At 37.2% G+C, this 26,003-nt stretch overlaps 1 protein-coding gene across 1 annotated transcript in view; it reads left to right on the forward strand.

The window, feature by feature from the left end:
* The window catches only part of LOC129017919 (EF-hand calcium-binding domain-containing protein 3), a 535,384-nt gene that overhangs the window by 147,591 nt on the left and 361,790 nt on the right, over positions 1-26,003 (forward strand). The window contains exons 31-34 of the mRNA XM_054458898.1: positions 531-674; positions 2,287-2,358; positions 9,861-10,004; positions 14,868-14,939. Coding sequence (XP_054314873.1) covers positions 531-674; positions 2,287-2,358; positions 9,861-10,004; positions 14,868-14,939 — 432 coding nt within the window. The remainder of the gene's footprint in view (positions 1-530; positions 675-2,286; positions 2,359-9,860; positions 10,005-14,867; positions 14,940-26,003) is intronic.

The following is a 26,003-nucleotide window of genomic DNA, read 5'->3' on the forward strand; positions in this document are numbered from 1 at the left end:
CTCACCTATAGTGAAGCAAGTTAATTAAGGAAAGTACAAGAAAGATCTAGTGTTCTTAAAATTAGTTGGTAGACTGGTAAGAGATAAACACTCTCTAATGTTAAGGTAGTGTATGACTGTTTTTCAGTCTGTAGCAAACCTATATTTTTTAGTGTTTTCCTTTCCCCAACTATTTGGCTTCTATTTGTGCTTCTCGGCCTCATTCTAAGAGCTACCACCTACCTACCTGTTCTTGAAAAGCTTTGCAGTCTGTGAAAGACCAGAGCATGTAGCAGAAACACTTTCAGGGATAATAGTTACTGAAAAAAGTGGACTTTACAAAAAAATTTGCAGAAACTCAACTTTTACCTGGCTAGGGGTATGTTGAACATTTTTTATTATTTAACTGACTTCTAACAACAAAGCCCATAGGTATGTTTTAAAAGCTCTTTAACTGAGAATGTCTTCTACAGCAGGCTGTGGATGTTATATCTTAAAAGGGGTTTTGCCCCAACGTCATTATCTGTTTTCTATTCTTCCTGTATTTACAGATTTATTTGAAGAGATTAGAACTCTTGATAGTATCAGAAATGATACAATGCCTGTAAATGAACTGAGCTCCAAACTCTTGAGTGCCGGAATTCCAGTAAGCAACAAGACGTTCCAAAAGATCTTGAGACAAGCATCTGTTGATGGTGAATCCTTTTTGAAAGAGCAATCTATTTTGAGCTTAATGAAGTCCTAGTTTTCCTATGTACTTGGGATAGCTGTTGTGTATATGTATATTTTATTTTTTGATCAGCAAAAGTGTTTATTTTTTACTTTTATTTATTTTGAGATAGTGTCTCTCTGTCTCCCAGGCTAGAGTGCAGTGGCGTGATAACGGCTCACTGCAGCCTTGGTTTCCTGGGCTCAAGCCATCCTCCTGCCTCAGCCCACCAAGTAGCCGCCACACCTGGCTAATGTGTATTTTTTGCAGAGACAGAGTTTCGCCATGTTGCCCAGGCTGGTCTCAAACTCCTGAACTCAAGCTATCCACCCACCTTAGCCTCCCAAAGTGATGGGATTGCAGGTGTGAGCCACCACGCTCAGTCCAAAAATGTTTAGTTTTTAATTGGCAAGTGAAAAATATATATTTATGGAGTACAATGTGATGTTTCAAAATCTATATACACTGTGGATGATTAAATCAAGCGAATTAACATATCCATCACCTTAAATCCTTATAATATTTTGTGATAGCATTTAAAATGTAGGCTTTTATCTGTTTTTAAGTATACAATACATTATGAACCATAGTCACCTTGCACTAAAATAGATCTCCAGAACTTATTCCTCTTGTCTAACTGAAATTTTGTTTCTCTTAACAAATTTCTCCTCTCAGATTTGCAATCGCCAGTAATCACCATCGTCTTCTCTACTTCCATTACTTCAACTTTTTTAGATTCCACATATAGGTGAAATCATGCAGTATTTGTCTTTCTGTGCCTGGTTTGTTTCACCAAGCATAGTGTCCTCCAGGTTCATCCATGTTGTTGCAAATGACAGGATTTCCTTCGTTTTTAAAAGGCTGAATAGTATTCTATTGTGCATATATATTTATAACATATAGATAGACATCACATTTTTAAAAATCTATTCATTTGTAGTTGAATGGGCACTTAGGTTGACTCTTTGTCTTGGCTATTGTGAGTAGTGCTGCAGTGAACATGGGAGTGCAGATATCTCTTTGACATGCTGATTTCATTTCCTTTGGATATATACTTGGAAGTGAAATTTCTGGATCACATGGGGGTTCTGTTTTTAGTTTTTTAAGGAACTTCCATACTGTTTTTCATAATGGTGGTACTAATTTACATTCCCACCATAACTGTACAAGAGTTCCCTTTTCACCACTTCCTTGCCTACACTTGTTATCTTTTGTCTTTTTGGTAAAAGCCATTCTTACATGTGAGAGGTAAACTGGGTCTTAGAAATATAATGAGAACATAGGCACATTGAGAGCTAATTAAAATTCATAGATTTTTCTACTGGAAATATTTTTAAGAGCCATCCTCTATTTAGCATCAAAACTATAAAATATATGCATCAAAATTTAATTATTTAAGCCAAGTAAATTCCTTTAGTTAGAATTTCTTATTTTGAGAAAATCGATTGTGGGTAAAACTATTTTAAATTAATTGATTTTTATCCTGCTAATTTCTAGAAATTACAGAAATTTCCCATCCCTATCCTTTGTCATGGTTATTTAATGATTATTAGCATTGACACTTTGCCATTTCATAATCCTTGTACCTTACTTTTTAGAAAATAGTAATGTAAGTCTCAAGAAAATTTTGGAGAATTTGAACACAAGTAAGCCAACTTCTGTATTTGAAGGTGGGTCAATCAATATTTTATTTTAGATATTTAGATAGTTTTCATTGCCTCTTGTTATTGTTTTTAAAACAGCATTATGAGGTATAATTGATGTAAAACTGTATAATTTTATATTTTAAAGGACATATTTTGATTAAGTGTAGACATATGCATGCACCTATGCAACCATCATCACAATCAAGATAATAAATATATCCCTTACACCTAAAACCCTCTTATACCCTTTATAATCTATCTTGCTGTTCTCCACATTTCCCACATTCTGAGGTAACCACTGATATGCTTTCTTTCACTAGAAATTTGTTTTTGCATTTCCGGTAATTTTATGTAAATGGATGTGCTCTTTTTTGCTGGCTTCTTTCACTCAGCATAATTATTTTGAAATGCATCCATGTTATAGTGTGCATCAGTAGTTCATTATTTTTTTGCAAAATAGTATTCCACTTTATAGATATGCCACAGTTTATTTTCCTGGTGATACAGGTAAATTAGGTTTTTTCCAGATTTTACCTATTACAAACACAGCTTCTGTAAACACTCACATACCAGTTGTTGTATGAACATATGCTTTCATTTCTTTGGGCGATTACCAAGGGGTATGCTCACAGAATCATGTAGTAGATGCATGTTTTACTTTTTAAGAGTATGCCGAGCTATTTTCTAAACTGGTTTTACCATTTTACATTCCCAAGAGCAGTGTATGAGAGTTTCAGTTCCTCCAAGATCTTGCCAATACTTGGTATATTCAGTCTTTCAAATTTTAACCATTCTAAGAAGTATATAGTAGTATCTCATTGTGGTTCTACTTTGCATTTTCTTAATGACTAATTATGTTGAGCATTTTCTCATATACTTATTTGTCATGTGTATATTCTTTGGTGAGGTGTCTGTTATAACTTCGTTCATCTTTTTAAGTTGGCTTGTTTGTTTTCATATATATATATATATACATGTAAATATATATACACACATATATTTTTTAGAGATGGGGTCAGTCTCTGTTGCCTGTTTTCATATTCCTTTATGTATTCTGGATACAAGTCTTTTACCAGATACATGCTTAGCAAATATTTTCTTCCAATCTTTTGTCTCTTCATTTTCTTAAGTGTCTTTAAAAGAGGGTTAATTTTAATTTTGATGAAATCTAATTAGCCAATTTTTTTCTTTTATGGACCATGCTTTTGGTGTCCTGTGTAAGAAAGCTTGTTCTTACCCAAGTTTGCAAGTTTTTTTAAATCATATGTTTTATTCTAAAGTTATAGTTTTTGGTTTACATTTTTGATGTATAATTCAAGTTAATTTTTGTATGTGGGGTAAAGTATGGAGTTTTTTTAACATATGGTTATGTAATTGTTCTGTTGTTGAGAAGACTATACTTTCTCCACTGAATTGCCTTTGTACTTTTACAGAATACTATGTGTATAGAATATTATATATAAGTGGAATGTTTATATATATAGAATGTTTCATAAATGTATATTTATGGATTCTCTATTCTGTTCCATTGTTTTTTTGTCTATCTTTACACTAATATTACATTGTCTTGATGATTGTAGTTTCATAACAAATATTAAAATCAATCAGATAATGTTAGCCCTTCAACTTTGTTCTACCTTTTAAAAGTTGCTTTGGGCCTGGGCATGGTGGCTCATGCCTGTAATCCCAGCACTTTGGGAGGCTGAGGCCGGCAGATCATGAGGTCAGGAGATGGAGATCATCCTGGCCAACATGTTGAAACCCCGTCTCTACTACAAGTACAAAAATTAGCTGGACATGGTGGTGCGTGCCTGTAATTCCAGCTACTTGGGAGGCTGAAGCAGGAGAATAGCTTGGACCAGGGTGTCAGAGGTTGCAGTGAGCCGAGATGGTGCCACTGCATTCCAGCCTGGTGACAGAGCGAGACTCCGCCTCAAAAAAAAAGTTGTTTTTGGCTATTTTAGGTCTTTTACAGTGTCATATAAATTTTATATTCAATTTGTAAATTTCTACAAGCCTGCTGGGGTTTATTGGAAAAATCAGTAGGCTCATGAATTAGGATTTTTTTAAAAACTTGACAGCTTAGTCCTTTGCATTGATCCTGTTAAATTTATTCATTACTTAGAAGTAGGCAGGGTATAATTTATTATTCATAAATAAAAAGTTAAAAAATTCTACCATATATGTTTTCTTTTAAAGACTTTGGTTGTGGAGATTGGTGCAAATTATTTAAAAGGTTTGTGTAGGTCATAAAAATTCATTACATTAAACCAGCCTTATCCTAGAGATATGAGTCATCAAATTAATTTTGGTTTGAGCTGGCAAGTATTTTTCAGTTCATTGTTATATTCTGAGGTTAATAAAATAGTCAACTATGTTTATTTTTATAAAGCACAAATGTATTTTTAATAGACATTTTGGAATATTGTTGTTTGAGTTTCACAAGTAATCCAGTGTTCCACTTTAGAAAGTGTGTAGTCTTCAGAAATTTTTAGTAATACTTCACTGCAACAATTTAGTAAAGGCCATGGTTGCTAAATACTGTGCTTTTTAATTTTACCTTTTTCTTTCTGAATTGTACACTGCCTTTTGAATTAATATCATAGTTTAACTGTGTATATGCTTTTAGGGAAAATATTCTAGTTTTATTAAGTAGTTATAATCCTTAAATTAAGGATTAATTTATAATCCTTAAATTAAGGATTAATTTATAATCCTTAAGTTAAATTCACAGATAGTTTCAAGAAAACAGTATAACTATAAATGAAAGCAGTTTAAATTCATTTCAAACCATTTTTAACCTTTGCTATTCTAAAGGATTAACGAGTGTTGCTAACAAAGAATTGTTATTCTTGTTAACAAAGAATATTATCTCCATATACATTTTAGCTGTTGCTGAAGGATTTTTCCTTTCCTTTTCTCTCTTTATTTCAGTTAGGAACGAGAAAGTGATCTTGTATGTCAGAACTCTTTGGGATAATTGGGAGGACTAGAGTAGTCTTAACCTGAATTTGTGGCATGAGTCTAAAACATTCTAAAAGGGCTAGGTTTACTGCAGAACTACATGTGGAGATGGAGAGAACTATCTGGCTTGCTGGAAAATAATACTTATCTAATAAGTTAATTCTGTAACTTTTTGTGCACTTATACTCTGCCTCTTTTAAATTTAACAAAGTTTTATAAATTAGAGATTTATGTTATGAGCAGTGATCTTGAGTGTATAATGATTTGTATAACTAATATATTTTTAAATTTTTTAAATTTCAACATTTATTTTAGATATAGGCAGTACATGTGCAGGTTTGTTACATGGGAATATTGTATGATGCTGAGGTTTGGGGTATGGATCCTGTCACCCATATAGTGAACAGAGTACCAGATAGGTAGTTTTTAACCCATCCACCCCCACATTCTAGTAGTCTGCAGTGTCTATTGTTCCCATATTTATATCCATGTGTGCTGAATGTTTAGGTCCCACTTATATGTGAGAATGTGTGGTATTTGGTTTTCTATTCCTGTGTCAATTTGCTTAGGATTATGGCCTCCAGTTCCATCCATGTTGCTGCAAAGGATGTGATTTCATTGCTTTTTATGGCTGCATAGTGTTCTATGGTGTATATGTACCATGTTTTCTTAATCACTTCAGCATGGATGGGCACCTAGGTTGATTCCATGTCTTTGCTATTGTGAATAGGTCAGTGATGACCATAGGAGTGCATGTGTCTTTTGGTATACTTTATTTTTCTTTGGGTATATACCCAGTAATGGGATTGCTGGGTGGAATGGTAGCTCTGTTTTTGGGGGGATTTTGTTTGTTTGTTTATTTTTGAGGTGGAGTTTCCCTCTTGTCACCCAGGCTGTAGTGCAATGGCGCGATCTCAGCTCACTGCAACCTCCGCCTCCTGGGTTCAAGCGATTCTCCTGCCTCAGCCTCCTGAGTAGCTGGGATTACAGGCATGCACCACCACGCCTGGCTAATTTTTGTATTTTTAGTAGAGACAGGGTTTCACCATGTTGGCCAGGCTGGTTTCAAACTCCTGACCTCAGGTGATCCACCTGCCTCGGCCTCCCAAAGTGGTGGCATAACAGGCTTGAGCCACCATGCCTGGCCAGTAGCTCTGTTTTAAGTTCTTTGAGAAACAATCTTCAGACTGCATTCCACAGTGGCTGGACTAATTTACATTCCCACCAACACTGTATAAACATTTCCTTTTCTCTGCAGACTCGCTAGCATCTGTTGTTTTTTTGACTTTTTAATAATAGCCATTCTGACCGGTGTGAGATGGTATCTCATTGTGGTTTTGATTTGCATTTATCTGATGATAAGTGATGTTGAGCAGTTTTTCATATGTTTGTTGAACACTTGTATGTCTCCTTTTGAGAAGTGTCTGTTCATATTCTCTGCCTATTTTTTAATGAGCTTTTTTTTTTCTTGTTGGTTTAAGTTCGTTATAGATTTGGGATATTAGGCCTTTGTTGGATGCATAATTTGTGACTATCTTCTTCCATTCTGTGGGTTATCTGTTTGCTCTCAATAGTTTCCTTTGCTGTGCAGCAGCTGTTTAGTTTAATTAGGTCCCACTTGTCTATTTTTGTCTTTGTTGCAATTGTTTTTGAAGTCTCAACCAAAAATTCTTTGCCAAGGCCTATGTTGAGAATGGTGTTACCCAGATTATCTTCCAGGATTTTTATAGTGTGAGGTCTTACATTTAAATATTTGATCTGTTTTAATTTTTGTATATTGTTAAAGGTAGGAGTCCAGATTCAATCTTCTGCATATGGCTTGCTATTATCCCAGCACCATTTATTGAATAGGGAGTCCTTTTCCCATTGTTTGTTTTTGTTAGCCTTGTCGAAGACCAGATGGTTACAGGTGTTCAACTTTATTTCTGAGTTTTCTATTCTGTTCCAATGGTCTATGTATCTGTCTATTACCGGTACCAAGATGTCTTGGTTACTGTGGCTTTATAGTATAGTTTGAAGTCAAGCAATGTGATGCCACCAGCTTTGTCCTTCTTGCTTAGTATTGCTTTGGCTATTTGGGCTCTTTTTTGGTTCCATATGAATTTTAGCATAGTTTATTTCTAATTCTCTGAAGAACAATATTGGTAGTTTGACAGGAATAATGCTGAATCTGTAAATTTCTTTGAGCAGTATGGCCATTTTTACAACATTGATTCTTCCAATCCACAAGCATGGAATGTTTTTCCATATGTTTGTGTACTCTCTTATCAGCAGTGTTTTATAGTTCTCTTGTGGAGATCTTTCACTTCCTTGGTTAGCTGTATTTCCTAGTATTTTACTTTCTTTCTGGCTGTTTTAAATGGAATTGTGTTATTGATTTTAATCTCAGTATGGATGTTGTTGGTGCATAGAAATGCTACTGATGTTTGTACATTGATTTTGTATTCTGAAACTTTAGTAAAGTCATTTATCAGTTCTAGGATCTTTTTGGGAGTCTTTGGATATTCTAGAGATAGAAGCATATTGTCAACAGAGAGATAGTTTGACTTCTTCGTTTCTTATTTGGATGACATTTGTTTCTTTCTCTTGCCTAATTGCTCTGTCTAGGACTTCCAGTACTTTGTTGAATAGGAGCAATGAGAATGGGCATCTCTACCTTGTTCCAGTTCACAGGGGGAATGGTCTGAGCTTTTGTACATTCAATATGATCTTGGCTGAGGGTTGTCATAGACAGCTCTTATTACTTAAAGGTATATTCCTTGGATGCCTAGTCCACTGAGGGTTTTCCTTTTTTTTTTTTTTTTTTTTTTATCATGAAGGGATGTACGATTTTATCAAAAGCTTTTTCTGTATATATTGAGTTGATCATATGGCTTTTGGCTTTTAGTTCTGTTTATGTGGTGAATCACAATTTTTTATTGTGAACCAGCCTTGCATCCCAAGAATAAAACCTACTTGATCATGGTGTATTAACTTTTTGATATACTGCTAGATTTGGTTTACTGATATTTTATTAAGGAATTTTGTTTCTGTGTTCATCAGGGATATTGGCCTGAAGTTTTCTTTATATGTCTGGTAGTATTTGGCTGTGAATCCATCTGGTCCAGAGCTTTTTTGTTGTCGTTGTTGGTAGGTTCTTTATTACTGACTCAATTTCAAAAGTTGATATTAATCTATTCAAGTTTCTAATCCCTTTCTAATTCAATCTTGGGAGATTGTGTGCTTCCAGGAATCTATCCATTTCTTCTAAGTTTTCCATTTGTGGACATAGAATTGTTCACAGTAGTCTCTGAGGATCTTTTGTATTTCTGTGGGATCAGTTGTAATATCACCTTTATCGTTTCTGATTGTGCTCATTTGGATCTTCTCTTTTTCTTTGTTAATCTAGCTAGCAGTCTATCAATCTTATTTTTTTTTGAAGAACCAACTCTTGGTTTCATTGATATTTTGTATGGATTTTTACATCTCTATTTCATTAAGTTCTTTTGTTTCTTTCTGCTAGCTTTAGGATTATTTTTCTAGTTCCTTTAGGTGCAAAGTTGGGTTATTAATTTGAGATCTTTCTAACTTCTTGATGAAGGTATTTAGAGCTATAAACTTGCTTTTAACACTGCTTTGGCTCCATCCCAGAGATTTTGTTAAGTTGTGTCCCCATTTTCATTATTTTCCAAGAAGTTTTTGATTTCTGCCTTAATTTCGCTGTTCATCCAGGAGTTATTTGGGAGTAAGTTTGTGTATAACTCCTTTTTAAAGTACTTGAGGCATGGCTATACTCCTAAAAAAGAGAAGAAAACTCATAGTGTCTTAGATAAGACCAAGGAGGAATCCAGAGTGCTTGAGCTTGAAAACACTTCTAGCATTTTTATTGTCTTCGCAGAAGAACCCTTACATCTATTTCCTGTAACCTTGAAACTCTTTAGATCACACTTTTTCTATAGATTTTATGGCATTTGAGTCTTGTAAATAGCTATCTTTTAGGTTAAAAACTAAAGACTGGTTTTAACATTTAGGGTAAAGATTTAGGCACAATATATTCCTAAAACCTTAATACACCCACACTTTTGGGAGGACTTTTAATAGGAGAGTAAAAGTTGTGAGGAAGAAGCAAAAAAATGAATGGGACATCAAAGTATGTAAGTAGAAGAAAATTTAGGACTAAGATTTTTACCCCCTGAAATTTGGGCAGTTCCATACAGGCAGAGATGAGCCCTAAAGTCTCTCTCATTGATATAAAATTAAACATATCCCTCAGAGATACAATAATGGTGGTATTTTTATTTTTTAAAAAAATTGATAATTTTATTCAGTTAAATTTTTAAAAACTCAGTGAACTGAAGTTTTTGATATTGAGACAAAAAAACTGATCATTTCCGGGAAATATTTGGAATAAAGGAATTTGGGGCTAGTATTTATTAATTTTGGAATCATAGAGATAATATTAATTGAGATATATGTTTGGAAAGTAGTCTAAAATTGTAAGTACATTGTTCAGAACTTTAGAAAGTAGAAACATTATTTCCAAACAGTATTAAATAACTTACAGAATCTCCATTTGCTTTCAGATATAGACACTGCCCTCAGTACTGTCAACTTGATGAACTGTGACAGAGTTCAAGTTAGTGACTTGAAAAATGCATTTGAGGACCTCAATATTTCTTTAAAGCCTGAAGAACATCAGATGTTAGTGAAAACACTTGACACTGATGGTATATATAATCACTATAAGTTGATTTTTCTAAGAAAGTGACAGTAATTTTAAAATTCCCCTTTCTTATTTTCCATTCATTACTCCTTAAAAATTTTTTTCTTTATTCTTTTAATGGAAAAGACATTCTGTAATTTATCTTGATAGAAAATATTTGAATAAGGTTAATAAGATGTTTTTAAAGCCGTTACTTTATAGCCCCATCAAGTATCCTGTGTTGATTCCATCAGAGTATGTTTGTTTTTAGCACTTACTATAGAAATCAGAAAAGGTGCAGTGCAGTACGTACAGTAGCCCTCCCTTATCTACATGGGATATGCTTTAAGACCTCCACTGGATGCCTGAGACCATGGATAGCACCAAATCCTCTATATACCATATTTTTTCCTATATGCACATACCTATGATAAAGTTTAATTTATAGATTAAGCACAGTAAGAGATTAACAATAAAGGAGAACAATATAACAATATGCTAGCATCACTACTCTTGTACTTTGGAACCATTATTAAGTAAAATAAGGGTTACTTGAATGTAAGCACTTCAGCACTGCAACAGTTGATCTGATAACCAGGATGACTACTAAGTGACTAACAGGCAGGTAGTGTATACAACGTGGATACATTAGACAAATGATTCAGTTCCAGGGCTGGACAGATTGGTATGGTGGAATGGTGTGGGATTTTATCACACTACTCAGAAGAGTGTGCAATTTAAAAATTATAAATTGTTTATTTCTGAAATTTTCCATTTAATATTTCAGACTGTGCTTGACTGTGGGTAACTGAAACAGAGGAAAGTAAAACTGCAGATAAGTGGGGACTATTGTAATTCTCTGAGGTTGTGCTAATGTGAAACTGCTATTAGACAGGAAGAGACTAAAGAAGGACTTTCCCCCCTCTACCTGAGGCAGTTATGACATGAAGTTGAGTATAAATCCTCAGAGATTTCAGAGAAAAGAATATATAGTTTTCAAATTTGGCAGTTATTGTGTGCACTTTTAAAAATTAATTTAAAGTCACTTCTGAAAAGTATTTTCTTTTTTATGTTATTAAATGGATTTGGAATTGCTTAATCAGTTATATTGACTGGGGTCACTGCAGGCCATAACTTCAGGAGCACATTATGTCTGCATGAACAATACCCCTTAGTGTTGCACAACCCAGCCTACATGGTTATATGTGACAGACCTGATCGTGAGTGCCTGTTATTTGTCAGGAGTTATGTAATACATAATGTATTCAAAGAAATATAAATATTCACATTTAGAAAACTTTTAGTCTAGTTAGTGAGACAAAGTATAAATATAAAATATGAATAAAAATACAACAAAAAGGTATATAATATATATGAGATAAAAGTTTAGCGAATTGTACGGTGTTATGTGGAAGTTCTTGAATACTTGCTAGAGAAACAGTGATGATACTGAGTTGAATAAGAGTTCAGAGAAGAGCTGTTTCATTCATTCAGAGTTTACTTAGCACCTATTGCTTGCTAGAAATTAAATATGTAAAGAATTTCTCAAGAGTTTACGGACTACTGAGATACAAACAATGAGGATACCAATAGTTAAATACTATGATAGAGATAAACATAGAGTGTTATGGAAACATATACAATATGCATGAACCTAACTGGATAAGGTAATAAGAAGAGGCTTCCTGGAGAAAATTATGTTGGAATTGAGTTTTGAAATACAAGCATACCTCATTTTATTGCACTTTGCTTTATTGTACTTTGCAGATATTATGTTTTTTACAAATTGAAGGTTTATAGCAACCCTGTATCTGTTGTGGGGTGGGGGGAGGGGGGAGGGATAGCATTGGGAGATATACCTAATGCTAGATGACGAGTTAGTGGGTGCAGCGCACCAGCATGGCACATGTATACATATGTAACTAACCTGCGCATTGCACACATGTACCATAAAACCTAAAGTATAATAATAATAATTAAAAAAAAAAAAAAAGAAAATCCCACCATGTTAATGTGTGAGAATCTGCCTCACTGGTTTAGGGTGAGAACTAGAGATCTTAAAATCTTTAATTTTTGTCTTTGTAAATAATTCTGTTATTAATAAAACAAATTATTTTTAAAAAAAAAACCAAGTCTGTTGGCACCATTTTTCTAACACTATGTGATCACTTCATGTTTCTGTCACATTTTGGTAATTCTGACAATTTTTAATTATTTATATATTATGATGACTTGTGATCAATGATCTTTGATATTACTGTTGTAATTTTGGGGGGTACCATGAGCTGCACCCATATAAGATGGCAAACTTAGTTGATAAACTGTGTATTCTGACTGTTACACTGGACAGCCATTCCCCTATTCTCTATCCCTCTCCTTGGGCCCCCCATTCCTTGAGACACAACAATATTGAAATCCAGCCAATTAATAACTCTACAATGGCCTCTAAATATTCACATGAAAGGAAGAGTTGCACATTACTCACGTATAAAAGCGAGCAATGATTAAGTTAGAAATGATTAAGCTTAGTGAGGAAGGCATGTCGAAAGCTGAGCTAGGCTGAAAATTAGGCCTCCTGTACTGAATAGTTAGCCAACTTTTGAAGGCAAAGAAAAAGTTTATGAAGTAAATCAAAAGAGCTAAAAATGACAAGAAAGAGAAACAGCCTTATTGCTGATATTGAAAAAGTTTTAGTGGTTTGGATAGAAGATCAAACCAGCCACAACATTTCTTGAAACCAAAACCTTACCAAGAACAAGGCCCTAACCCTCTTGAATTTCATGAAGGTTGAGAGAGGTGAGGAAGCTGCAGGCTAAAAGTTTGAAACTAGCAGAGATTTGTTCATGAGGTTTAGGGAAAAAAGCCATCTGTATAACATAAAACTGCAAGATGAAGCAGCAAGTGCTGCTAAAGAAGCTGCAGCAAGTTATCTAGAAGATCTAGCTGAGATAATTGACGAAGGTGGCTCCACTAAACAACGGATTTTCAATGGAGATGAAACAGCTTTCTATTGAAAGAAGGTGCCATCTAGGACTTTCATAAATAGAGCTGAGAAGGGGTCAGAGCTTCAAAGGCAGGCTGACTGTCTTGTTAGGGGCTAATATCTAGTGACTTTAAGTTGAAGTTATTCATTAACTTCATTAACCATTATGAAAATCCTAGGGCTCTTAAGATACTACTAGCACAGGCGAAATCTACTCTGCTTCTGCTCTATAAATGGAATTACAAAGCCTGGATGACAGCACATTATTTGCAGCATGATTTACTGAAAAATTTAAGTCCACTGTTGTGACTTACTGCCAGGAAAAATACTGCTTTCAAAATATTGCTGCTTATTAACAGTGCAGCTAGTCACCCAAGAGCTCTGATGGAGATGTACAAGGAGATGAATGTTGTTTTCATGCCTGCTAACACAACATCTATTCTGCAGCCCATGGACCAAGAAGCAATTTTGACTTTCAAGTCTTATTATTTAAGAAATTCATTTTATAAGGCTGTAACTGCCATAGATAATGATTCCTCTGATGGATCTGGGCAAAGTAAAATAAAAACTTTCTAGAAGGGACCCTTCATTCTAGAGCCATTAAGAACATTTGTGATTCATGGGAGGAAGTCAAAATGTCAACATTAACAGGAATTTGGAAGATGTTGTCTCTAACCTTCATGATAACTTTAAGAATTCATTGGAGGAAGTGCCTGCATATGTGGTGGAAATAGCAAGAGAACTAAAACTAGAAGTGGATCCCGAAGACGCGACTGAATTGCTGCAATCTCATGATAAAACTTTAAAGGATAAGGAGTTGCTTCTTACTGATGTGCAAAGAAAGTGGTTTCCTGAGATGGAATCTACACCTGGTGAAGATACTGGGAACATTGTTGAAATGACAACAAAGGATTTAGAAGATTACATAATCTTGGGAATCATTAACATACAGTTCATAGTTACAGGAGAGTTTAGGAAAAATTTATAGAGTATATTGAGAAGAGGGCCAAGGAGAGAGAAATGAGGCATGCTGATATTTAAGCAATGATAGAGAAACAGTAGTTTATAAAGGACATTAAGAAGAAAGAGGCCAGGCATGGTGGCTCACGTCTGTAATCCCAGCACTTTGGGAGGCCAAGGTGGGTGGATCATTTGAGGTCAGGAGTTTGAGACCAGCCTGGCCAACATGGTGAAACCCCATCTCTACCAAAAATACAAAAATTAGCTGGGCGTGGTGGCGCACGCCTGTAATCCCAGCTACTCAGGACGCTGAGGCAGGAGAATGGCTTGAACCCCGGAGGTGGAGGTTGCAGTGAGCCGAGAACACATGACTGCACTCCAGCCTGGGCAACAGAGCGAGACTCCATCTCAAAAAAAAAAAAAAAAGAAGAAGAAGAAGAAGAAGAAATAACCAGAATGGTAGGAAGGAAACCAAGAGAAAGCTGTAGCAACAAAACAAAGGAAAAGAATTTGAAGAGTTAAATAAGAGAAAAAGTTAAAAGGGCTTATTATTAGGCAATAAATAGTTAACTGGTGAACTTGTGAGAATGATCTCAGTGGAGGTGAAAGCCAGAATAGCAGTAGTTTGAGATAGTGAGTGAGGATATGATGAATAGAAACATTTTTTTTCCCAGAAATTAGGTTGTGAAGGAAAGGAAAGGGGTAGAGCAATAGTTAGAAAGAAATACAGGATCAAGGGAAGTCTTTTACTTATGAGCTAGTTTTGTTATGAATAGGATTTGGATAGGTGGAGAGTAGACAGCACTTTGGGCAAAAGTGTACAGGGTAGAAAATCATTAAGATTCTTTAAGGGGATAAAAAGTGAACCAAGTTAGCTCACTATGTAAGTCTTTTATGTTTCTTGAATCTATTAATATATCTTTGTTCTGTTTTTTCTCTTTACAGAAAAGGGAGACACTTCCCTAAAGAGTGCCCTTTTAGCATTGAAAAGCAATAGGCGTTTACAAGATTTTAGAGGTGAGAATAATTAGGAAGTTTTATACACCTTGAGAATATAGAAAATGTTTACCATAATTGTTGAAAGTGATGGGCCACTTCCATAAAAATGTAACTAATATGCTATAAGATCAGATGAGTGGTACACATTTGGTATTTTAAGAGTTCACATGAAGGTGAGAGTCCTATGTTCATTTAAGTCTAGTTTTTAACATTAGTTATTAGTTCATAATTGAAAACAATATGTTTTCTAAAAAGGATGCCAAAATATCTGCCTTTAAAATGTTTTAATAAGTTAAAAATATCTGATTTGATAATACATTTACACAGATCATAAATTAGGAAGTATGTAAAGATCTACAGTTAAAATCTCCCTCTGATCTGGTGTCTAACTATCCAATTCCTACCTCTTTCTCCCAATAACTAACTGTTGTAGTTAGTTCTCCCAATAACTAACCAATGTAGTTAGTTCATAACCATTTGTTATGTAGGGAGCATTTGGAGATTTTTTTGGGGGGTGGGTGGGGGGAATGGTCTTTCTCTGTCTTCCAGGCTGGAGTGCAGTGGTGTGATCATAGCTCACTGCAGTGTCAATCTCCTGCCCTCAAGTGATCCTCCTGCCTCAGCCTCCTGAGTAATTGTAACTACAAGTATGCAGCACCATGCCCAGCTAATGTTTTTATTTTTTGTAGAGATGGGGTTTTGCCATGTTGCCCAGGCTGGTCTCAAACTCCTGGGCTCAAACAATCTGCCAGCCTTAGCCTCCCAAATTGCTGGGATTACAGGTGTGAGCCACTGCACCCAGCTGCATTTGGAGATTTTTATTAACATTGAAGTAAATATGAATATGCATTTTTTCCTCCATATTAATTTTACACAAATACAAGTATAATGTATATACATATGTCTGTGTCCTTGATATTTTTCATTTAACAATATATTTTGGATATTTGTTTATATCAGGGCACAAAGGGGTTTCTTAGTTTTTTAATAGTTGCATAGAGAATATGCAAATTTTTTTTTTTTTTAGTTTTTAGGTCTGGATAATCATATGTTCTTTTTCCAAAAAATATTTATTTGTGAGCTGGGCATGGTGGCTCACGCCTGTAATCCCAGCACTTTGGGAGGCTAAGATGAGTGAGTCGTTTTAGGTCAGGAGTTTGAGACCAGCCTGGCCAACATGGTGAAACCCCGCCTCTACTAAAAATACAAAAATTAGCTGGGTGTGGTGGTGGGCACCTGTAATCGCAGCTACTCAGGAGGCTGAGGCAGGAGAATTGCTTGAACCCGGGAGGTGGAGGTTTCAGTGAGCTGAGATTGCACCACTGCACTCCAGCCTGGGCGACAGAGCAAGATTCTGTCTTTCAAAAAAAAAAAAAATTTGTATTTTAATTTCCACGGTACACATGCAGGATGTGCAGGTTTGTTACATAGGTAAACCTGTGCCATGGTAGTTTGCTGCACCTATCAACCTGTCACCTAGGTGTTAAGCCCAGCATGCATTAGCTATTTTTCCTAATGCTCTTCCTCCCCCGCACTTCACCCATAGACAGGCCCCAGTTTGTGGTGGTGTTCTCCCTGTGTCCACATGTTCTCATCATTCAGCTACCACTTAAAAGTGGGAATGTGCGGTGGATTTCTGTTCTTGTGTTGGTTTGATGATGATAATGGCCTCCAGCTGCATCCATGTCCTTGCAAAGGACATGATCTTGTTCCTTTTTATGGCTGCATAGTATTCCATGGTGTATATGTACCACATTTTCTTTATCCAGTGTGCCATTGATGGGCATTTGGGTTGATTCCGTGTCTTTGCTTTTGTGAATAGTGCTGCAGTGAACATATGTATGCATGTATCTTTGTAATAGAATTATTTATATTCCTTTGGGTATACACCCAGTAACAGGATTGCTGGGTCAAATGGTATTTCTGGTTCTAGATCTTTGAGGAATCACCACACCATCTTCCACAATGGTCGAACTAATTTACATTCCTACCATCAGTGTAAAAGCATTCGTATTTCTCCACAACCTTGCCAGCATCTGTTTTCTCTTTACATTTTAATAATTATCATTCTGACTGGTGTGAGATGATATCTCAATGTGGTTTTGATTTGAATTTGTTATTGATCTATTCAGGGATTCAACTTCTTCTTGGTTCAGTCTTGGAAGGGTGTATGTGGATAAATTCCTGGGAATTTATCAATTTCTTATAGACTTTCTAGTTTATTTGCATAGGAGTGTTTATAGTATTCCCTGATGGTTGTTTGTATTTCTGTGGGGTCATTGGTGATATTCCCTTTATCATTTTTTATTGTATCTATTTGATTCTGCTCTCTTTTCTTCTTTATTAGTCTAGCTAGAGGTCTATTTATTTTATTTTATTTTTCAAAACACCAGCACCTGGATTCATTGATTTTTTTAAAGGGTTTTTCATGTCTCTATCTCCTTCAGTTCCACTCTGAGCTTGGTTTTTTTCTTGTCTTCTGCTAACTTTGGAGTTTGTTTGCTCTTGGTTCTCTAGTACTTTTGATTGTGATGTTAGGGTGTTGATTTGAGATCTTTCTAGCTTTTTGATGTGGGCATTTAGTGCTATAAATTTCCCTCCTAACAGTGCATTAGCTGCATCCCACAGATTCTGGCACATTGTCTCTTTGTTCTCATTGGTTTCAAAGAACTTCTTGATTTCTGCCTTAATTTCATTATTTACCCAGGAGTCATTCAGGAGCAGGTTGTTCAATTTCCATGTAGTGGTGTGGTTTTGAGTGAGTTTCTTAATCTTGAGTTCTAATTTGATTGTGCTGTGGTCTGAGAGACTGTATATTATGATTTCAGTTCTTTTACATTTGCTGAGGAATGATTTACTTCCAATTATGTGATCAATTTTAGAGTAAGTAGCATGTGGTGCTGAGAAGAATGTATATTCTGTCGTTTTTGTGTGGAGAGTTCTGTAGCTATCTATCAGGTCCACTTGATCCAAAGCTGAATTCACATCCTGAATATCTTTGTTAATTTTCTATCTCAATGATCTAATATTGACAGTAGGGTGTTAAAGTCTCCCATTGTTATTGTGTGGGAGTCTAAGTCTCTTTGTAAGTCTCTAATGGAAGATGAAATGAATGAAATGAAGCGAGAAGGGAAGCTTAGAGAAAAAAGAATAAAAAGAAATGAACAAAGCCTCCAAGACATATGGGACTACGTGAAAAGACCAAATCTACGTCTGATTGGTGTACCTGAAAGTGACGGGGAGAATGGAACCAAGTTGGAAAACACTCTGCAGGATATTATCCAGTAGAACTTCCCCAATCTAGCAAGGCAGGCCAGCATTCAGAGTCAGGAAATACAGAGAACGCCACAGAGATACTCCTCGAGAAGAGCAACTCCAAGACACATAATTGTCAGATTCACCAAAGTTGAAATGAAGGAAAAAATGTTAAGGGCAGTCCCACCAACAGTGTAAAAGTGTTCCTATTTCTCCACATCCTCTCCAGCACCTGTTGTTTCCTGACTTTTTAATGATTGCCATTCTAACTGGTGTGAGATGGTATCTCATTGTGGTTTTGATTTGCATTTCTCTGATGGCCAGTGATGGTGAACATTTTTTCCTGTGTTTTTTGGCTGCATAAATGTCTTCTTTTGAGAAGTGTCTGTTCATGTCCTTCGCCCACTTTTTGATGGGGTTTTTTGTTTTTTTCTTGTAAATTTGTTGGAGTTCATTGTAGATTCTGGATATTAGCCCTCTGTCAGATGAGTAGGTTGTGAAAATTTTCTCCCATTTTGTAGGTTGCCTGTTCACTCTGATGGTAGTTTCTTTTGCTGTGCAGAAGCTCTTGAGTTTAATTAGATCCCATTTGTCAATTTTGGCTTTTGTGGCCATTGCTTTTGGTGTTTTAGACATGAAGTCCTTGCCCATGCCTATGTCCTGAATGGTAATACCTAGGTTTTCTTCTAGGGTTTTTATGGTTTTAGGTCTAACATTTAAGTCTTTAATCCATCTTGAATTGATTTTTGTATAAGGTGTAAGGAAGGGATCCAGTTTCAGCTTTCTGCATATGGCTAGCCAGTTTTCCCAGCTGTAAACTAGTTCAACCCTTGTGGAAGTCAGTGTGGCGATTCCTCAGGGATCTAGAACTAGAAATTCCATTCAACCCAGCCATCCCATTACTGGGTATATACCCAAAGGACTATAAATCATGCTGCTATAAAGACACATGCACACGTATGTTTATTGCGGCATTATTCACAATAGCAAAGACTTGGAACCAACCCAAATGTCCAACAATGATAGACTGGATTAAGAAAATGTGGCACATATACACCATGGAATACTATGCAGCCATAAAAAATGATGAGTTCATGTCCTTTATAGGGACATGGATGAAATTGGAAATCATCATTCTCAGTAAACTATCGCAAGAACAAAAAACCAAACACCGCATATTCTCACTCATAGGTGGCAATTGAACAATGAGAACACATGGACACAGGAAGGGGAACATCACACTTCGGGGACTGTTGTTGGGTGTGGGGAGGGGGGAGGGATAGCATTGGGAGATATACCTAATGCTAGATGACGAGTTAGTGGGTGCAGCGCACCAGCATGGCACATGTATACATATGTAACTTACTTGCACATTGCGCACATGTACCATAAAACCTAAAGTATAATAATAATAATCATAATAATAAATGAAATAAAAATAAAATAAAATAAAATAAAATATCCTCAAAGAAGAAAAAAAAATGTTAAGGGCAGCCAGAGAGAAAGGTCAGGTTACCCACAAAGGGAAGCCCATCAGACTAACAGCGGATCTCTCGGCAGAAACTCTACAAGCCAGAAGAGAGTGGGGGCCAATATTCAACATTCTTAAAGAAAAGAATTTTCAACCCAGAATTTCATATCCAGCCAAACTAAGCTTCATAAGTGAAGGAGAAATAAAATACTTTACAGACAAGCAAATGCTGAGAGATTTTGTCACCACCAGGCCTGCCCTAAAAGAGCTCCTCAACGAAGCACTAAACATGGAAAGGAACAACCAGTACCAGCCACTGCAAAATCATGCCAAATTGTAAAGACCATCGAGGCTAGGAAGAAACTGCATCAACTAACGAGCAAAATAACTAGCTAACATCAAAATGACAGGACCAAATTCACACATAACAATATTAACTTTGAATGTAAATGGACTAAATGCTCCAATTAAAAGACACAGACTGGCAAATGGGAAAAAGAGTCAAGACCCACCAGTGTGCTGTATTCAGGAAACCCATCTCATGTGCAGAGACACACATAGGCTCAAAATGAAAGGATGGAGGAAGATCTACCAAGCAAATGGAAAACAAAAAAAAGGCAGGGGTTGCAATCCTAGTCTCTGATAAAACAGACTTTAAACCAACAAAGATCAAAGGAGACAAACAAGGCCATTACATAATGGTAAAGGGATCAATTCAACAAGAAGAGCTAACTATCCTAAATATATATGCACCCAATACAGGAGCACCCGGTTTCATTAAGCAAGTCCTGAGTGACCTACAAAGAGACTTAGACTCCCACACAATAATAATGGGAGACTTTAACACCCCACTGTCAACATTAGACAGATCAACAAGACAGACAGTTAATAAGGATACCCAGGAATTGAACTCAGCTCTGCACCAAATAGACCTAATAGACATCTACAGAACTCTCCACCCCAAATCAACAGAATATACATTTTTTTCACCACCTCACCACACCTATTCCAAAATTGACCACATAGTTGGAAGTAAAGCTCTCCTCAGCAAATGTAAAAGAACAGAAATGATAACAAACTGTCTCTCAGACCACAGTGCAATCAAACTAGAACTCAGGATTAAGAAACTCACTCAAAACCACTCAACTACATGGAAACTGAACAACCTGCTCCTGAATGACTACTGGGTACATAACGAAATGAAGGCAGAAATAAAGATGTTCTTTGAAACCAACGAGAACCAAGACACAACATACCAGAATCTCTGGGACACATTCAAAGCAGTGTGTAGAGGGAAATTTATAGCACTAAATGCCCACAAGAGAAAGCAGGAGGGGGAGGAGCCAAGATGGCCGAATAGGAACAGCACCGGTCTACAGCTCCCAGCGCGAGCCACGCAGAAGACGGGTGATTTCTGCATTTCCATCTGAGGTACCGTGTTCATCTCACTAGGGAGTGCCAGACAGTGGGCGCAGGTCAGTGGGTGAGCTCACCGTGCGCCAGCCGAAGCAGGGGCGAGGCATTGCCTCACTCGGGAAGCGCAAGGGGTCAGGGAGTTCCCCTTCCAGGGGTGACAGACGGCACCTGGAAAATCGGGCCACTCCCACCCGAATACTGTGCTTTTCCGACGGGCTTAGGAAACGGTGCCCCAGGAGAGTATAGCCCGCACCTGGCTCAGAGGGTCCTACGCCCACGGAGTCTCGCTGATTGCTAGCACAGCAGTCTGAGATCAAACAGCAAGTCGGCAGCGAGGCTGGGGGAGGGGCGCCCGCCATTGCCCAGGCTCGCTTAGGTAAACAAAGCAGCCTGGAAGCTTGAACTGGGTGGAGCCCACCACAGCTCAAGGAGGCCTGCCTGCCTCTGTAGGCTCCACCTCTGGGGGCAGGGCACAGACAAACAAAAAGACAGCAGTAACCTCTGCAGACTTAAATGTCCCTGTCTGACAGCTGTGAGGAGAGCAGTGGTTCTCCCAGCACGCAGCTGGAGATCTGAGAACGGGCTGACTGCCTCCTCAAGTGGGTCCCTGACCCCTGACCCCCGAGCAGCCTAACTGGGAGGCACCCCCCAGCAGGGGCAGACTGACACCTCACACGGCCGGCCAGGTACTCCAACAGACCTGCAGCTGAGGGTTCTGTCTATTAGAAGGAAAACTAACAGAAAGGACATCCACACCAAAAACCCATCTGTACATCACCATCATCAAAGACCAAAGTAGATAAAACCACAAAGATGGGGAAAAAACAGAGCAGAAAAACTGGAAACTCTAAAAAGCAGAGTACCTCTCCTCCTCCAAAGGAACGCAGTTCCTCACCAGCAACGGAACAAAGCTGGACGGAGAATGACTTTGACAAGCTGAGAGAAGAAGGCTTCAGACGATCAAATTACTCCAAGCTACGGGAGGATATTCAAACCAAAGGCAAAGAAGTTGAAAACTTTGAAAACAATTTAGAAGAATGTATAACTAGAATAACCAATACAGAGAAGTGCTTAAAGGAGCTGATGGAGCTGAAAACGAAGGCTCGAGAACTACGTGAAGAATGCAGAAGCCTCAGGAGCCGATGCGATCAAATGGAAGAAAGGGTATCAGCCCTGGAAGATGAAATGAATGAAATGAAGCGAGAAGGGAAGTTTAGAGAAAAAAGAATAAAAAGAAACGAGCAAAGCCTCCAAGAAATGTGGGACTATGTGAAAAGACCAAATCTACGTCTGATTGGTGTACCTGAAAGTGATGGGGAGAATGGAAACAAGTTGGAAAATACTCTGCAGGATATTATCCAGGAGAACTTCCCCAATCTAGCAAGGCAGGCCAACATTCAGATTCAGGAAATACAGAGAACGCCACAAAGATACTCCTCGAGAAGACCAACTCCAAGACACATAATTGTCAGATTCACCAAAGTTGAAATGAAGGAAAAAATGTTAAGGGCAGCCAGAGAGAAAGGATGGGTTACCATCAAAGGGAAGCCCATCAGACTAACAGCGGATCTCTCGGCAGAAACCCTACAAGCCAGAAGAGAGTGGGGGCCAATATTCAACATTCTTAAAGAAAAGAATTTTCAACCCAGAATTTCATATCCTGCCAAACTAAGCTTCATAAGTGAAGGAGAAATAAAATACTTTACAGACAAACAAATGCTGAGAGATTTTGTCACCACCAGGCCTGCCCTAAAAGAGCTCTTGAAGGAAGCGCTAAACATGGAAAGGCACAACCGGTACCAGCCACTGCAAAATCATACCGAAATGTAAAGACCATTGAGACTAGGAAGAGACTGCATCAACTAACGAGCAAAATATCTAGCTAACATCATAATGACAGGATCAGATTCACACATAACAATATTAACTTTAAATGTAAATGGACTAAATGCTCCAATTAAAAGACACAGACTGGCAAATTGGATAAAGACTCAAGACCCATCAGTGTGCTGTATTCAGGAAACCCATCTCATGTGCAGAGACACACATAGGCTCAAAATAAAAGGATGGAGGAAGATCTACCAAGCAAATGGAAAACAAAAAAAGGCAGGGGTTGCAATCCTAGTCTCTGATAAAACAGACTTTAAACCAACAAAGATCAAAAGAGACAAAGAAGGCCATTACATAATGGTAAAGGGATTAATTCAACAAGAAGAGCTAACTATCCTAAATATATATGCACCCAATACAGGAGCACCCAGATTTATAAAGCAAGTCCTGAGTGACCTACAAAGAGACTTAGACTCCCACACATTAATAATGGGAGACTTTAACACCCCACTGTCAACATTAGACATATCAAAGAGACAGAAAGTCAACAAGGATACCCAAGAAGTGAACTCAGCTCTGCACCAAGTGGACCTAATAGACATCTACAGAACTCTCCACCCCAAATCAACAGAATATACATTTTTTTCAGCACCACACCACACCTATTCCAAAATTGACCATATACGTGGAAGTAAAGCTCTCCTCAATAAATGTAAAAGAACAGAAATTGTAACAAACTGTCTCTCAGATCACAGTGCAATCAAGCTAGAACTCAGGATTAAGAATCTCACTCAAAACCGCTCAACTACATGGAAACTGAACAACCTGCTCCTGAATGACTACTGGGTACATAACGAAATGAAGGCAGAAATAAAGATGTTCTTTGAAACCAACGAGAACCAAGACACTACATACCAGAATCTCTGGGATGCATTCAAAGCAGTGTGTAGAGGGAAATTTATAGCACTAAATGCCCACAAGAGAAAGCAGGAAAGATTCAAAATTGACACCCTAACATCACAATTAAAAGAACTAGAAAAGCAAGAGCAAACACATTCAAAAGCTACCAGAAGGCAAGAAATAACTAAAATCAGAGCAGAACTGAAGGAAATAGAGACACAAAAAACCCTTCAAAAAATAAATGAATCCAGGAGCTGGTTTTTTGAAAGGATCAACAAAATTGATAGACCGCTAGCAAGATTAATAAAGAAAAAAAGAGAGAAGAATCAAATAGATGCAATAAAAAATGATAAAGGGGATATCACCACCGATCCCACAGAAATACAAACTACCATCAGAGACTATTACAAACACCTCTATGCAAATAAACTAGAAAATCTAGAAGAAATGGATAAATTCCTCAACACATACACCCTCCCAAGACTAAACCAAGAAGAAGTTGAATCTCTGAATAGACCAATAACAGGAGCTGAAATTGTGGCAATAATCAATAGCTTACCAACCAAAAAAAGTCCAGGACCAGATGAGTTCACAGCCGAATTCTACCAGAGGTACAAGGAGGAGCTGATACCATTCCTTCTGAAACTATTCCAATCAATAGAAAAAGAGGGAATCCTCCCTAACTCATTTTATGAGGCCAGCATCATCCTGATACCAAAGCCGGGCAGAGACACAACCAAAAAAGAGAATTTTAGACCAATATCCTTGATGAACATTGATGCAAAAATCCTCAATAAAATACTGGCAAACTGAATCCAGCAGCACATCAAAAAGCTTATCCACCATGATCAAGTCGGCTTCATCCCTGGGATGCAAGGCTGGTTCAGTATACGCAAATCAATAAATGTAATCCAGCATATAAACAGAACCAAAGACAAAAACCACATGATTATCTTTTGAAAAGGCCTTTGACAAAATTCAGCAACCTTCATGCTAAAAACTCTCAATAAATTAGGTATTGATGGGACGTATCTCAAAATAATAAGAGCTATTTATGACAAACCCACAGCCAATATCATACTGAATGGGCAAAAACTGGAAGCATTCCCTTTGAAAACTGGCACAAGACAGGGATGCCCTCTCTCGCCACTTCTATTCAACATAGTGTTGGAAGTTCTGGCCAGGGCAATTAGGCAGGAGAAGGAAATCAAGGGTATTCAATTAGGAAAAGAGGAAGTCAAATTGTCCCTGTTTGCAGATGACATGATAGTATATCTAGAAAACCCCATTGTCTCAGCCCAAAATCTCCTTAAGCTGATAAGCAACTTCAGCAAAGTCTCAGGATACAAAATCAATGTGCAAAAATCACAAGCATTCTTCTACGTCAATAACAGACAAACAGAGAGCCAAATCATGAGTGAACTCCCATTCACAATTGCTTCAAAGAGAATAAAATACCTAGGAATCCAACTTACAAGGGATGTGAAGGACCTCTTCAAGGAGAACTACAAACCACTGCTCAAGGAAATAAAAGAGGATACAAACAAATGGAAGAACATTCCATGCTCATGGGTAGGAAGAATCAATATCATGAAAATGGCCATCCTTCCCAAGGTAATTTACAGATTCAATGCCATCCCCATCAAGCTACCAATAACTTTCTTCACAGAATTGGAAAAAACTACTTTAAAGTTCATATGGAACCAAAAAAGAGCCCGCATCGCCAAGTCAATCCTAAGCCAAAAGAACAAAGCTGGAGGCATCACGCTACCTGACTTCAAGCTATACTACAAGGCTACAGTAACCAAAACAGCATGGTACTGGTACCAAAACAGAGATATAGATCAATGGAACAGAACAGAGCCGTCAGAAATAATGCCACATATCTACAACCATCTGATCTTTGACAAACCTGAGAAAAACAAGAAATGGGGAAAGGATTCCCTATTTAATAAATGGTGCTGGGAAAACTGGCTAGCCGTATGTAGAAAGCTGAAACTGGATCCCTTCCTTACACCTTATACAAAAATCAATTCAAGATGGATTAAAGACTTAAATGTTAGACCTAAAACCATAAAAACCCTAGAAGAAAACCTAGGCAATACCATTCAGGACATAGGCATGGGCAAGGACTTCATGTCTAAAACACCAAAATTGACAAATGGGATCTAATTAAACTCAAGAGCTTCTGCACAGCAAAAGAAACTACC

This window comes from Pongo pygmaeus, chromosome 19 (assembly GCF_028885625.2).
Source record: "Pongo pygmaeus isolate AG05252 chromosome 19, NHGRI_mPonPyg2-v2.0_pri, whole genome shotgun sequence".
Taxonomy (NCBI): Eukaryota; Metazoa; Chordata; class Mammalia; order Primates; family Hominidae; genus Pongo; species Pongo pygmaeus.